The sequence below is a fragment of the Pinus tabuliformis genome, chromosome 6 (genome assembly GCF_031772625.1).
Source record: "Pinus tabuliformis cultivar Carrire ecotype Pingquan chromosome 6, CPIR1, whole genome shotgun sequence".
In the NCBI taxonomy this organism is placed as follows: Eukaryota; Viridiplantae; Streptophyta; class Pinopsida; order Pinales; family Pinaceae; genus Pinus; species Pinus tabuliformis.
In genome coordinates, this window is record NC_142292.1 from 1,066,391,086 (window position 1) to 1,066,406,205 (window position 15,120).

The 15,120-nt window shown below is 34.5% G+C and overlaps 1 protein-coding gene and 1 long non-coding RNA gene across 2 annotated transcripts in view; one reads left to right on the forward strand and one right to left on the reverse strand.

The window, feature by feature from the left end:
- Positions 1-1,865: 1,865 nt before the first annotated feature.
- LOC149262623 (protein LYK5-like) lies at positions 1,866-10,189 on the reverse strand. Its single transcript, XM_089380948.1, has 2 exons — positions 10,015-10,189; positions 1,866-3,037 (listed from the first exon to the last, which is right to left on the reverse strand). The coding sequence occupies exons 1-2, from the start codon at positions 10,187-10,189 to the stop codon at positions 1,866-1,868; spliced, it is 1,347 nt and encodes a 448-aa protein (XP_089237074.1).
- Positions 10,190-13,107: 2,918 nt separating this feature from the next.
- Positions 13,108-15,120, forward strand: part of LOC149262624 (uncharacterized) — an 80,098-nt gene continuing 78,085 nt past the window's right edge. Inside the window, exon 1 of the long non-coding RNA XR_016259180.1 lies at positions 13,108-13,128. This is a non-coding gene — a long non-coding RNA (uncharacterized LOC149262624). The remainder of the gene's footprint in view (positions 13,129-15,120) is intronic.

Consider the following 15,120-nt stretch of genomic DNA (forward strand, 5'->3'; position numbering starts at 1 on the left):
TTTTTCTAATTTCTACAATCACTCAATAAATCATCCATAAATCTCTCATGTTTTTTCAAGGTAGATTTGTTTTTTCCTTATGGACAAAATATCACTTATCCATAGCTTTTCTAAAACTATGACTCATTAGTTCTAAAACTCATAAAATATACCAACTTGGAAAATACAATTTATTTACATAGAAGAATATAAATTCTCTTAAATGAAAGAATTAAGAATTAATTCTTGTAATATTCTTGTAATTAAGAATTAAAAGAATATTTTTCATGTAATATCAATATAAGAATTAATAATATTTAATTATTCAACAACACTCATTTTACGAGAGTTTTTACAGTAGCTTACGCCAAGGATATTAAAGTGTTGATAGCTCTAAGTTTGTCAATAAAATACTCACACATTGTATTGTCTTTTTAGTTTATTATCAAGTTCAAATTGTTCAAATGAACAAAATTTTTGTTGACATGCTACTAGTTAGGCCACTGAGCATAAAACATGATGTATGTTTCTTTATGAATGAGTAATACAAATTCTTCTTAACTTACAAAGAAAAAAATAAAAATAATTTAAAAATTTGTGTATACCTCACACTTCACATTGCATATTGTGTTAAGTCTACAAACTAGATTAGAACTTGAGGTACATTTGAACCAATACATATAAACAACACTACTTCACCTTTGATTCACTAGTATACAATCTATATAGGAATCATATGGAAGGAATTTAATAAGACTATTTACTTACTTTTTATATAGGAATCATATGGAGGAAATTCAATTGGACCATTTGTTTATAGTCTGTATGCAAATACTATGGAGAGAATTCAATGGGATTTATTTTTTATCTCTTGGACACCATTCCTCAAATACAATGAAATTGTTCTTCTTTCTTATAGGGTAATTAGTCCACTTGTTCAAACAATTGTAATGAGTTTTTTAAAGGAAATCAAAATATAGTATCATTTTATGGATATCACTACAAAGTCCAATAAAAAGAAAAAGTAGAGCAAATAGTATTAAGTGCAAGCAAACAGAGGACATAGTAAATACAAGTGGAGTAGGTAGTAAGAAGATCTACAAGTGGAGCCATGGAAGATTAATATATACCATTTGTAAATCTTAGTAGCAAGAAGATGCATAACTCATTCTAATTAGAATTAGTTATCCTATGTTAGTAGCAAACAGATTCACCAGAACCAAAATCTTTGATCTTCAACTACTATTACTAAGATGTGATTTCAATAAATGGATGGTACGCACATACACAAGCTACTTAACAATAAGATTCTATTGTATAAAGATAATAAATTTATTTTTTTGAATTATCATGATATGGAAAAAATTTGCTAACATTTTCATGATATATTTTAAATGACTAATAAAGAAAAAATCATAAAAGTAACGACAAATAGAACACATTATGAAACGTTTCCTTATTGTTCAAATGAAAAAATCAAACGTAATTTTCTGTTCAAATTTGACAAGCAAATTTTTATTTTTATTTTCATTTGAATATGAAATAATTTTCAAGTAATGACAAATAGAACATATTATGAAAGGTTTCCTTACCATTTAATTGAAAAAATCAGAAATAATTTTCATTTAAAATTTGACGAGCAAATTTTTGTTTTAATTTTAATTTGCTTGAATATTTTTTATTTCAAATTTCACAAGCATTTTTTATTTTATTTTAATTTTCACTTACTTGAGAAATAATTACACAGAAGGTGTTTCTTTTTCAAACCCTTTATCATCGACTTTCATCTACCATTTTGTTTTGCACCATTGATTCAAACAAAAGGTTGTCACCCTTCTTCATCGTTGGTTAGATCACAACCACATTCGTTACTAAATTCCACCATTTTATGCAAGGCCTGTCGCCGCTACTATACTAAGGACGGGGGCCCCAATTGTAGTCCACAGCATAACTTCCTTGTGCACATCTCCATTTCCGCGGATAACCGCGGGTTTGCCAGAGAGAAGCTCCAGCGTGACCACACCAAAGGCGAAGACGTCTAGCTTCGGCGTGACAAGACCCTGCCCAACATATTCCGGCGCCATGTATCCTTTCGTGCCCACCACATGTCTGGTCACAGCAAAACCCTCGCCTGCGGATTTCGCCAGAGCAAAATTGGCAATCTTGGCGCGGAAATTCCTGTCGAGCAAAACATTGTTGTTCTTTATGTCCTTGTGGACGTAAGCCGGAACGGAAAAATTGTGAAGATAAGCGAGCCCATTTGCCATGTCCAGAGCGATTTCCAGTCTCTGCCGCCAGTTCAGACCAAGCACCGAATTGCTCTGTAAATAGTCGGCGAGTGAGCCATTGTCGGCATACTCGAATACCAGATATGAACGGTTTTCCGTCACACAGAACCACGACAGGTGCACCACATTGAAATGCTTCAGCTTTTGAAGAATCCCAATTTGCTGAGAGACGTCGCCCTGAATCTGCTTCACGGCCACCGGGGTTCCGTCGATGACGCCGCGGTAGACAGAACCAGCGATTCTGTTCGTCGGGTTGAAATTCGCCGTGGCTGCTTCCAGTTCCTTCAATTTGTATCGAGGTAAGGTTTGCCCCAGTTCTTGAATTCCGACAACCAGATCGTCGTGCAACGCCTTTGCCGCGCCTTTTTTCGCGGCGAATTCTGGTTTCATCGGCTCAGAGCTCGACTGCTCCGGGCAGCACCGGTTAGTTCTCTTTCTTCTGAATACAATACAGCCAACTGTCACCGCCGTTACCACCACCACGGCGGCGGTGATTCTGACACCAAGGCCGACTCGAAGCCCCGCGTTGGAGCTACCTTTGCTCGGAGGTGAGGGGAACGAGGTTGGGGGAGGCGGGGGCGGTGACGGGGCAGGGGAACTCGTGGGCTCTGTTCGCAGTGGAACTAAGAGCGTGGTGTACGGGTAGATGGTCTTATTGTCAGAGGTGAGACTATTGGCATCAAATAATTCCTGCACAGTGGCTCCGTATTTGTAAGATTTTTGTTTAACAGGGGTCACAGGAAAAGACTCATCTTCATCAGAATGCGAGTCTGAAGTTTCATCTACATACTCATCAATGAGTGGTGATGAAAATTTGGTAACAAGTTCATCTACTGGTGCATGCAAAGAAGCCATATGATGTGAAGCTCCTGAATCGATGATCCATTCTTGTGGTGCAGAATGAAGAGCAATTAAAGCATGCCCGTTACCTCTTAGATCTGGTGCTTTTTCTCCAGACTTCTTCTTAGCATTCTCAGGAATGTGGTCTCCAAGATTGTGTTGCTGGAGTGTCTGCGCCATAAGATCTATAGTCTTCTTCATGCATGCAGATTCAGGATGAAAACCACGGTGGCAATAATTGCACATTGATTGCCCTTTCGTTCCTTTCCTTTCCTTTGAGCCAGATGATCCATCAGGGGGTTTGGGATGTCCTCCCTTTCTTGGATCAGGATCCTTCTTCCCTTTTCCTTTCTGATGGTCTTTGGAATTTGCCTTTCCTTTTGCATGCACAGTAAGTGCATGCGCTTTGGAATTTTTAAGTGTGCCCATTTTGATGAGTTTATCTTGCTCATGCATCAAAGACTGAATAAAAGAATCCAGTGAGGGCATCTTCCAATCTGCACCAGTTGCAGATCTGACTGTGTGGAATATAGAGACGAATACTGTATACTCTGGACCAAGTTTTGATAAAATGGAAAGAATCAACTGATTTTCTTGCTTGGATTTGTTGATCCCGCATCCTTTCAGCTGAACCAACAAGGCTTTATACCTTGTGAAAAAATCTTGAATGTTCTCAAAGTTTCTCGGATCTAATGAGTTTAACTCATTTTCGAGAATGTGACCTTGCATTTCATCCTGTTTTCCAAACAATCCTTCCAAAATTTTCCATACTTCATTTGGAGTTGAACATGATTCAACATGAAATAGCAGTTCCGGAGAAATAGATAAACATAGGATGCCGAAGGCCTCGTCCATGCGATTGAAATATCTTGTTTTCTCCATTGCCGATGTTGGTTCAACTTCTGTTTCCATGGTTATTCGAAATAAGCCTCTACTTCCGACATGAAGTTGAATCTTTGGCTTCCATTCGAAATAATTATATGGAGTGAGAATTGCCGATTGTGGAAACTCCAATTTAGACTCCATTCTTTGTTGTTGCTTCAATCTTCTGAACCTACAAATAAAATTACTTGTGCACTGATTACAAATCCCTGTGCTCTGATACCATGTAAGATTTTTGAGATACACAGATCTAGATCTGCAAAACAATAAACAAGCTTGCAAGAGAAGGAAGGAAGCGAGCAAGAATTGAGAAAAGAATGAAAATGATTCTACAATATTAGTTTTAGAATAAATACATAAAAGCAACTAAGTTAAGCTTAGTTGTACATGCAATAACTAAAGCTAACTAAAGCTAAGTGTACTTTATCTTATGTTAATGGGTACATGTGCCACATGCAAGCAATAAGTTCACTGGAGCTAATCTAGGTGCATGTAAACCAACACAGCTAGTCTAAGTACATGTACACCAACAAGATGACTCAGAAGTGTCCACGTTCCTGTCGGTGGTGGTTGCAGGAAAAACAATAAAATGAGGTCACTGAACCCTGATGGGTGGACAATGCAGTTGTCGAAATCTCCTACGGCTCTACTGTCGACCGAATAGAGGATCGTCCCAACAAGGACCCTACATTCCCAACAAGGACCCTACATTGCGGGTTGCATACAATAGTAGATGATTGGATCTCGCTAACCCTCGCTTGCTGGTGCCAAATGCAATTCATTTTCTTTTCAACATTGAAACCACGTCCACCTCCAACATTTGAACAAAAACTCTAAACCTTACAAGAAATTTCTAAAATCCACAAAATCTAGATTGAGAGCAACATACAGATGGCCTGATCCGATCTTTTAGCCCTTTTCTGAAAAGACTCTGGTGAAAACCTCCGAAATGCATCTGACATTAAAATTTAGGCAAAAACGCCCATCTGTAACTAGAAAGGCTCGAATAACTTCAAGATTTATGAAAATATTTTCAATCCTCAAAGAAAATTTCCTTGTAACTAGAGAGGCTCGAAAAAATTCAAGATTTATGAAAATGTTTTCAATCCTCGAAGAAAATGTCCATAAGACTTCAAAAACTTGCGCCAGAACTTTCAAACTTGAGAAATTTTTTTATATCAAGCCTTCCGCGTATCTCATTTCTTCTAAGATCTTAAAAATTATCGACCTGAAACTGGAACCAACCACACTCACCTAACAAAAGGTTACGTTAACCCAAGTGATCGTTAGGATTTGACCATTAGTGGGAGGGAGAGAGGTGTCGGGAATTTTTAACGTGTTTGTAATTCTCCTTCTCGTTAAGTCAACGATAGTACAATTTCATTTTATGACAAACCCATACCTTTACATTTAAATCTTATATTTTCCTTGTGGCATTAACTGGACAATGTTGAACTTTCACAAACCGGTTTAACAAGCCTCTACCAAAGTATTTATCGTTTGATTTCACTATCTATGTTAAGTCCCTTTAATACTTTGTTGTTAGGTAGTAATTTTTATCATTATGACGAGGAAGATCATTATTATCATTCGTTTTTAATGAATAAAATGTAATGATAAATATTTATCATTTTTTTTATATATGTGGTTCAGTGCACCATCCTCGAGGAACAACGCAGATAAGTTTTACCAAACAGTATCATGAGATTTGAATATGGGTAGAAGGAAGACTAGAGACTATTCTCACTACACGATCTATACTCATTTGATAAATAATTATCATTTTTTTAAACTAGCAATTGTTCTTTAAGATAGAAAGATATATCGAAGGAATAGAAGATTTGGAAGAACATCTTGAATAACTAAATTATTTTCAAACTTTAGACAAACAAATTATTTTCAATGTAATTCAATTCTATAATCCAACCACATAATTTTATTTTATATAAATTTTCTAATTACAATTTATATATAAATAATATTAATAAAAATAAATAAAATAAAGAATAAAAAAATAACAATAATTTGAGAAAGATAATGCCAATCAACCATCATGAAAATGCCATAGTGAGTATGGAAATTGTCCTTTTCCCTCACCAACTCCCTCCATCTCTTCAGAACACCCATAACCAACACCGTCAATTCTACATGTGATATACTAAATTTAACCAATATCGTCAATTCTTGCATGTGATATATTGAATTTATCATGAATAGACATACTTTCTTTATATAAAATATGAAAATATTTCTCATGAAAAATTAAACATATTTATAAAAAATAAAAATAAACATAATCCTAGTGAATAAAATAACATCTAATTAAAAATAATTTAATGTTATTAACACTTTCCCAACTATAAAAATGAGTAAGAATGAATCCAACACACTCTACCACATTGGCCTCAAAACATAACCATGGATTGACCATGCTGCTTCAAAATACATTACAATAAAGACACTAAATCACTAGTGCTATCATGGTCCTCACATTCACATAATATGGGCTCAAATTTCCTCTCCATAGTTCTCCTATAACATTAAATCATTAACCTACAAATTAAATGAGTGTTTTGTTATAGCTTTGGGTCATGTTTTATTAATATAAAAAAATCACCTCTTTATACCAATCATGATTAATGGGAATTACTCATGAGTTAATGTGAGGTGTATCGAGAACAAAATAATAAGCCTATTTTTCCAAAATAGAATTCTTTATTTGTTACCAATGGAAGTTTCAAAGATGAAACCATTAATGCATCCCTCACTTTTTAAATTATTGTTTGGTAAATTTATTCAGTTGTGAGTTGCATATTTGATTTTGCTTTTACGTTTGGCACAAATCTATTTCGTTATCTATAGGAATTAAAATCGTGCTACTCAAACTAAATCCAAAAACATAAAATATTTATAAATATTCATTTAAACTAATATATAACTTTACCATAAATTTTTAATATAATATTATAATATTTAATAATTAAATTTGTAAATTCATATTAAGAGTCCATCTATGATATTCTTGTGGATTCTTAATTCTAATACATACAAATTTTAAATAATATAATTTCTTAAAAATATTTATAATAAAAACAATTCCTCAACATAAAAAATTTAGATACTAGCAAAATGTCTACATCATAGACGACTACCTTTGATAATATCATTGATTTGAAACAAACGTCGCGAACATCATTTCACTAATATCCTCGAACTCTAAATAAATTATTTATAAGTAATCACAATTTCTAAAGAATGACTAAATCATGAAAAACCTATTATGCAAAACTAAAATACACATAAGAAAGAAGATTCAGAAAGATCATTTTGAAAAAGTACATCACTAGAAATAAGAGTGTTATATTTAGTGATGTACTTTTCTAGATGATCTTCCCAACTCTTTTATCCTTCGGTGTATCTTTGCACCTTTAGGGGCAATTGCTAGTTTTATGTCTTTCTATGACGAGTTAGAGAACCCTTGAAAGACAATTGCTAGTCTTATGCCTTTCTGTGACGAGTTAGAGAACCCTTGAAAGGCAATTGCTAGTTTTATGCCTTTATCTGACGAGTTAGAAAACCCTTGAAAGGCAATTGCTAGTTTTATGCCTTTCTATGACGAGTTAGAGAACCCTTGAAGGGCAATAACGACTTCAATTTTGAACCATCTATCTATTAATTATTAATATTTAAAAAAAAAAATCTATTCCATAAAATAAAATAAATATTAGCAATTGCACCAAATGTTGCAAAAGCAACCTCGTAAGACAAAAGTATAGGAAAGAGTAATGCACGCTCAACTCTGTACCTCATGCTGGAAATTGGTTGCCAAAATAACTTCATCAACTCCAATCACTTTCAGAGCTTCGATCTAATTAGCTTCTGCTAATTTAATTAGATTTAAACAAGAAATAATGCTTAAATGCACATGCACGTGTTCACCCTGGATAGGAGCAAAGAATGAAATGGATGAAATTTCAACATCTTTACATATTTTGGATAATTTAAGGAATTCATCCTTGCAAACTATGCCGTATCTTGAAATAGAAATTCTAATTTTCACAAACTATACCATGGACCAACTACATTTAACATAATGCAATTTGTGTAGACTTGGATAAAATAACAACATCAAAATATGTAGAAGCATTTTCAATTGTATTTCCTGAAACAACAATATTTGAATCTTGTTTGGAGCTAGTAGGATTTCTTGAGGTTGATCTCTACTCTTTGTAATTTCCTGTGTGGGTTCTGAAATGGACTGAACATGTGAGCTCAATGAAAATGGCTTACTTACCTATCATGATGCAACACTTTCAAGCAGTTGATTGAATAAAGTGATTAAAAAAACTTATCCCAAAGAGAAAAAATGATCCATGTTGCTGCAACAAAGTAACTTATGATTAATTCACTTCAAAATATTCTGCAAATCTAGATTTGCAGGTTGATCTGTAGATAATATATGTGAGTTCTATTTCTAACTAAAATTGTATAGGGATAATGTGATTTATCTTTGGCACTTCCATAATTATAGATTTCCAACTGTCCTATGGAAGGAGAACGCTCAAAAGGACCAACCATAGTCAATGCAACAATGGTGATGATTATGTTTCAGATGAAGCCACTGAAAGCCACACTAAATAGAGCAACAAGACATTAAAATATTCCCAATAATCATTGTGTTACATATTCTGGTATTAAGGTCATCGTGGCCACATTGGGAATGATTGTTCGTCATTGCTATAGCAATGCAACAAAGTGAAAAATTCTTAGAGTCCTTGAAAGGTAGAGATAGGAACTTATATTTTTCAAAATTTTCATTTTGGATTTGATGGCAATGCCAATTCAAGGAAAATAGGCATCACTATTGTAGAGATCTTCAATGCCATCATTTTTTTTCTTTAATCTGTAACATTGCAGAGATATTTTAGGTTTTAAATGTATTTGTATAATGTTCTCGATCTCCTGTCTTTCTTGGAACACAACACCATTATGGATATGCGAAAAAATTTATCATCCAGATTCACTAAAGGATATGCATATCAAAGGCATCGAAACAATAATATTATACAAAATCTTTCAAAACCCTTGAATGGATACATGTAAGAAACATGCTCAAATGAAGGGGGAATTGAAGAAGAATAGCCAAACCCATAACATTATGAAATCTAAAGTTGATCACAAGAGGCTAAGCTATGAATTAGCAATCATCACAGTTCTGCCATTTCCTCCAAGAGAAACCTGTAAATTAACAAGAATTAGCAGGAAGTTGAATAAAAATTTCAAAAATAGACATGAAACAAACACTAATTAATTCAATCTACAATCAACATTGACTTCACTTATTCAACAAAGCTTAAATAACCTCAAATTTAACCCACATGAACCCCTGTTATTAGCAAATCTAATTCATCCTATTTTTTTTTGGAGTTTCGAGTTTGAAGCAAAGAGTTTGACAATTTCATCTAAGGTTGTTGGTTAAAGCAACTAGCTATAGTTTGAAAGGTGCAATGGTGAAGTTTTGCATTCCAAAAACTTGTGCAACATGTATACCTTGTGATTCCAATACTTGAAAAGTAAAATGTTTCTTCGACTTCAAAGTTTATCAATACCGTAATCCACCCAAAGATAATAAAGATACTTAAGAAAGAACTACTTTTTAGTCCTGCTTGCAAATTGACAAACTGACAGGTTATCAAGGTACTTAACATTTGCCATAAAGAAACTGTTAATTTAGAAAAATGACGTCAAATTAATCTGAAAAGACTACATAAGACCATGTTTTTGCTTGACACAAGGTTCTCTCAAAGTGGTTGCACACACTAAATGTCCCTACTTTGAAACAATGAAATCTTCTAAGTGAAATGGATTAACAGTAAAGGCTCGACAATCACAACATCTAGGTCATATTATATAGGTAGAATCAATTGTTTGAAGTTAAGTTAGACAAATGTAACAATGGGAGACCCATTAGTGTGAGATTCAAAAGAAAATGTGTAGATATAAGGAAGGATTTTGTATCTCAAACCTAACGCCTTCTTTGCAAATGTTGTGGCTAATTCCCATAGGTAAAGCTCTTGGCGCCTTTTATTCTTGTCGGAGTGATCTTTGGCAAAGGGATAAAAAGAAGCTAGTTGAATCCATGTATTACAAAGCTCTTCGTTTGTGTCTTCTAAAAATCCACAAATATCAACACCTACCATTGGGATTCCAAACAACCCAAAATGGCTAAAATTTGAGCAAAGAAAAAACAATAATTAAAACACCTGCAATTCTAGACAAAGAATTGAATAAATAAAATTAGCCTTGCATTGAGAAACTCCTTGATATGGCCCTCGGGGAACCAACATCATATGTCCATGGGTCAATACATAATTGGATTTGAGTAGTTGGTTAAACACTATGCTATTTCTCTTTTTATCTATGGGAAATATTGTTGGTTGGCACGGAACTCACACATCATTCAACAACACTAACTAGTGCGCTACTTTTATGCTTGTGACCGTTGATCTACTAAGCCAATGATGGATCCACTCTAGAATTGCATGAAATTTAACCAAATCAATTTTTGGGTTTTGTCCCTATGGTTTGGCATTTTAATTTTTTCCCCAACTAATGTTAATTTTCAACTAGACATAACTTCTCGTCCGAGAGGATTTTTCTGAGCAAAATATACTCTTGGAATGGTATCGATGAGAAATACACAACGATGTTATTCGTAATATCTTTTGAGCATCTTAACTTAGTGTTGGCCTTCCGACAACTCCCCTACAATTTAATCAAATGAAGCACCCCGCCCCCCTCACCCCCTCCCCCCCAACTTCAAATTTTCAAAATTTTTCTCTTTATAGGTGTTTGGGTGATTGATGGTTCCTCCTATCCTTATTGTTTGGATTTTCATAATTAGATCATGTTTTGACATATCTTTTGTTATGATCCTTGTGATTGTCACTTTGGTTGCTTAATCTTATTTTATTTTCGCATACCAATCTTGATTGCATAAGGCTTGTTTGGCTTCAGGATTTTGGCGCATTCCACTGGCTATTTTCAGGTTTGACTATTTTTGTCATTTAGGCACTTTGCCTTAACGACTTCCTCCTTCCCTTTTCATCAAAATCTTTAACAAAACATACATCTCTCTCTCTCTCCCTCCCTCTCCCTCTCTCTCTTTATATATATATATTGTCAGATATTTCCATATGAATATATATATATATATATATATATATATATATATATATATATATATTCATATGGAAATATCTGACAAAAGCTCTATGCTTTTAGTCGGTCTAAATCATCACATTTTTATATAATAAAAACAATTCCTCAACATAGAAAATTAGATACGAGGAAAATGTCTACATCATAGAAAACTACCTTTGATAATATCACTAACTTGAAAACACATGCCGCGAACATCATTTCACTAATGTCCTCGAACTCTGAATATATTATTTATAAGCAATCACAATTTCTAAAGAATGACTAAATCATGAAAAACCTATTGTGCAAAATTAAAATACACATAAGAATAGAAAATTTAGAAAGATCATTTTGAAAAAGTACATCACTAGAAATAAGGGTGTTATATTTAGTGATGTACTTTTCTAGATGATCTTCCCAACTCTTTTATCCTTTAGTGTATCTTTGCACCTTTAGAGGCAATTGCTAGTTTTATGCCTTTCTATGACGAGTTAGAGAACCCTTGAAAGACAATTGCGAGTTTTATACCTTTCTGTGATGAGTTAGAGAACCCTTGAAAGACAATTGCTAGTTTTATGCCTTTCTATGACGAGTTAGAGAACTCTTGAAAGACAATTGCTAATTTTATGCCTTTCTATAACGAGTTAGAGAACCCTTAAAGAGCAATAATGACTTCAATTTTGAACCATCTATCTATTAATTATTAATATTTAAACCATTAAAAAACACTATTCTATAATATAAAATAAAATAAATATAGATATAAATATAAAAAATAAAAAACGAATATCTGACCTATCTAATAATACGTCATAAGCCGGCCTGGAGTATGCCGTAAAACTGCTTCTGCTTGGCTAAGAGCTCGTCTTCCTCGGACGTAAGGAAACAGGTTAACGGCCCAAGACCCAGAGGCATCTGGCAGGAGTGATGAGCCTGCTCCCTTACGGACCACCAGCGGGTTATTTCAGGTGGCGTGGTTTTCCTATCTAACTGTGATGAGTCAAACCGACATTCGCGGATAGCAGCCAGAGATGGCTGTCCTCACTGTTGGTTTTGACACCTGAGTTGATAGGTTTTTCCACCTAGGTGAAAAAAAATACGTCATAAGAGCAAGCCATCTCATCTTTGCTACAGGTTTAATCATGCAACCACACAAACAACTTCTTTCCCAACTTAACATCGACAAACCCAAAATGCTTACCTTACCCCTTTCGCCAGTATATGATTTCGACATCTATTATTTGTACTCTCATGTTTTATTTAAAAAAATGGTTACCACTGTAAAGACTGTCTAACTCGTTCCGCTATGAGGTTAAAGTTCATCACTTAAATACCACACCCTTCCCTAAAGTTTCCTTCGTCGATGAGTTTTCCCTGATTTCTCAGTGTCTATGAAACAGAGAATTGGGAAGCTATTGCGATGGATTTCTGAATGTTCAAAGAAACAGATAGAATTGGCCCGAGTTGAAAGGGAGAGGGTGGGAGTGCATAGAACTGGACAGGAAGAGGGGAATTGAGTGCGAAGTAGCAGCGCAGCGTTGGAAAGAAAAAAGGAGCATGAGGGAGGTACAGAAGAAGATTGTTGAGCATTCATGGATAGTTGAATACACGCCTTACATGGTGGTTGCTCTTATCGTTGCTCATCTCATGGCTTTTGTAAGAACGTCCTCTCCGCTCCTCTTTCTTTCTTTTCAGGCTTTGCATTGGTATTGGATTGGGTTTTAGTACTCTGCGTGCTTTAAATTCAAGCTCAATAAGCTAGCAGAATTAGAGGGGTATATCTTTACCTGGACTGGCTTCTAATTTCTTGCTATATTATTGTTATATACATCTATGAATGCACACAGGTTTACTGGATATACAGAGTTGCAATGGAAAAGCCTCCTCAGAGGCGGAAGACCCATTAATTGCAGTCGCTATATTCTCTCCTTCCATTGTACGATTTTTTTTTTCCGGCTATGTAATTCTTTTTACAAAATCGTTGTTCAAGTTTTGAACATTTGCCAGAGTCACTAATTATTGTTTTTAAAACTTCTCAGTTTGCCCAGTGTTTTAGCCCTTTTCTTCTCATTTGGTGTTGGGTTGAGTTTGAGAAGTTTCTCAAGGAAATAATTGATTTGTTTAGATCTACAACAGATTTCAGTGGCAGCCCATACATGTCTTGGCTTCTGTTTGTATAAACTTTTCCAATTCTGAACTATTTCTTCACCATGTTTGCTTATAGTTATCGGTAAGACCCTCTAGTGGTATAAAACTACGAACTCACGGATGGTAGATAAAAATCAATCAGTGACCCAGATCGTGAATTCAGTTTCTGATAACACACACATTTGACGCTCAAAATACGTAGATAGAGAGGGCTAAACTGCTTATTATACATTACAGCTTCCGGTTGAATGTACTAACACTTGTTTGCAACATGGACTTGTTAAACGTTTAGGCCATTCCAGCATAACATCCATGCATGTGCCAAAGAGTGAAGACTTACGAATTGTTAAAATAGATCACAGCAAATTCTAAGTGGGATCTGTTGTTTAAAGCCTCAGTTTGAACTGCAAGTTTTATTTTCCTTATATAGCTAGTTTTGATACGCAAACACTTCTTTTGCCATCTCAGAAGGAGGAGATTGCTGCTTTGCTGATATGGCAAAAATGCCAAAAGAACAAAACGCTTTGCCAAACCCTTTTGCTATGGATTCCAGAATGTTCATTTCTTGTCTGAGTGATTCTTAAGTTGTAACTTGTAATAATATTTAGCTCTACTTAGAATTGTGGATTGTTACAGCTCGTTATATTAAATTGTTTTCCATAAAATATTACTCATATTCTCTGTTGAATATGATCAGTTAGAATGACAGGAATCCTATTTGAGTTCATTTACTTCAATCTGTATGTGGAAATGGTTTCCCTGATCATACTGTATTTCTTGGATAACACACAATCAGACCACTAACTTCTGATTCATAGAAATAATTTTTGATTCTTAGAAGTGACAGTTAGCAATTGACTGCCCTGGTCCAGTCTGCTTTTACAGTACTGGAAATTAATCTGACCAGGAAAAAATACATGCTGAAAATTAAATTATTATTTTCAGTGCTTACTGCCCAAGTTGAGGGTGAATCTGATTGAATGTTTCAGCTCGTTTTCCTTAAATTTTCATCTTTTTGATTTGTTTATTTGTTTTTACGGTGCATCCCTTTTTGTGCTTTATAGCATAAAGAATTGTGTGATTTGACTACAGCATATCAGTCTGTAAGTAAGTATCTTATGGTTCTCATCCACTAGAATAAGTGACATAACTATTGAAGCAAAAATAAATCTGCCAATAATTAACACATATTAGGGCTTTTATTACATGGAGACAGAGAAATATAACTTTTATGCTTCTTGTTTGTCCCTTTTAAGATATAGGTGAAAATGAGCTGTTAATTCAAGCAGTTACAAACAGCAATGAAACAAGTTATTGGTTTGATCATATGCTATAAGCGAAATTAGCAATCTTCCCTTATAATGGAAGGAAACTCATAATAGAAAGCTGGAAATCTGAACAGATCAGGAAACTGGAGCTAATTGGGCATGAGTAGAAGTGTATTTGAATGGTGGTAACAGCGGTAGATCAGCATTAATAGCTGCAATTTTATTACTAACAGCAGGAGATTCAGCACTAATGAACAGTAGTTTGAGAACAGAATATTCAGCACTAAATAAGAGTAGTTTGGCAGCAGGTTTTTGGAGAGCCATAACAACAGATTTTCAGAGTTCAACAACCACAACAGCGGCTAAATACTACAGATTCAGCACTAATGAACAGTATTTTGAGAACAGAAGATTTGTCACTATTTGGCACTAATTAACAGTAGTTTGACGGCAGGTTTTTAGAGAACCATAACAACAGGTTTCCAGAGATCAACAACCATAACGGCAGCTAA

Excerpts from the sequence above, each read along its gene's own strand:
- LOC149262623 (XM_089380948.1), bottom strand. The coding sequence starts at position 10,189 with ATGGTAGGTGTTGATATTTGTGGATTTTTAGAAGACACAAACGAAGAG. Across the intron at positions 3,038-10,014 it reads ATTTGCAAAGAAGGCGTTAG|ACTCGCATTCTGATGAAGAT; the intron begins GTTTGAGATACA and ends ATGAAACTTCAG.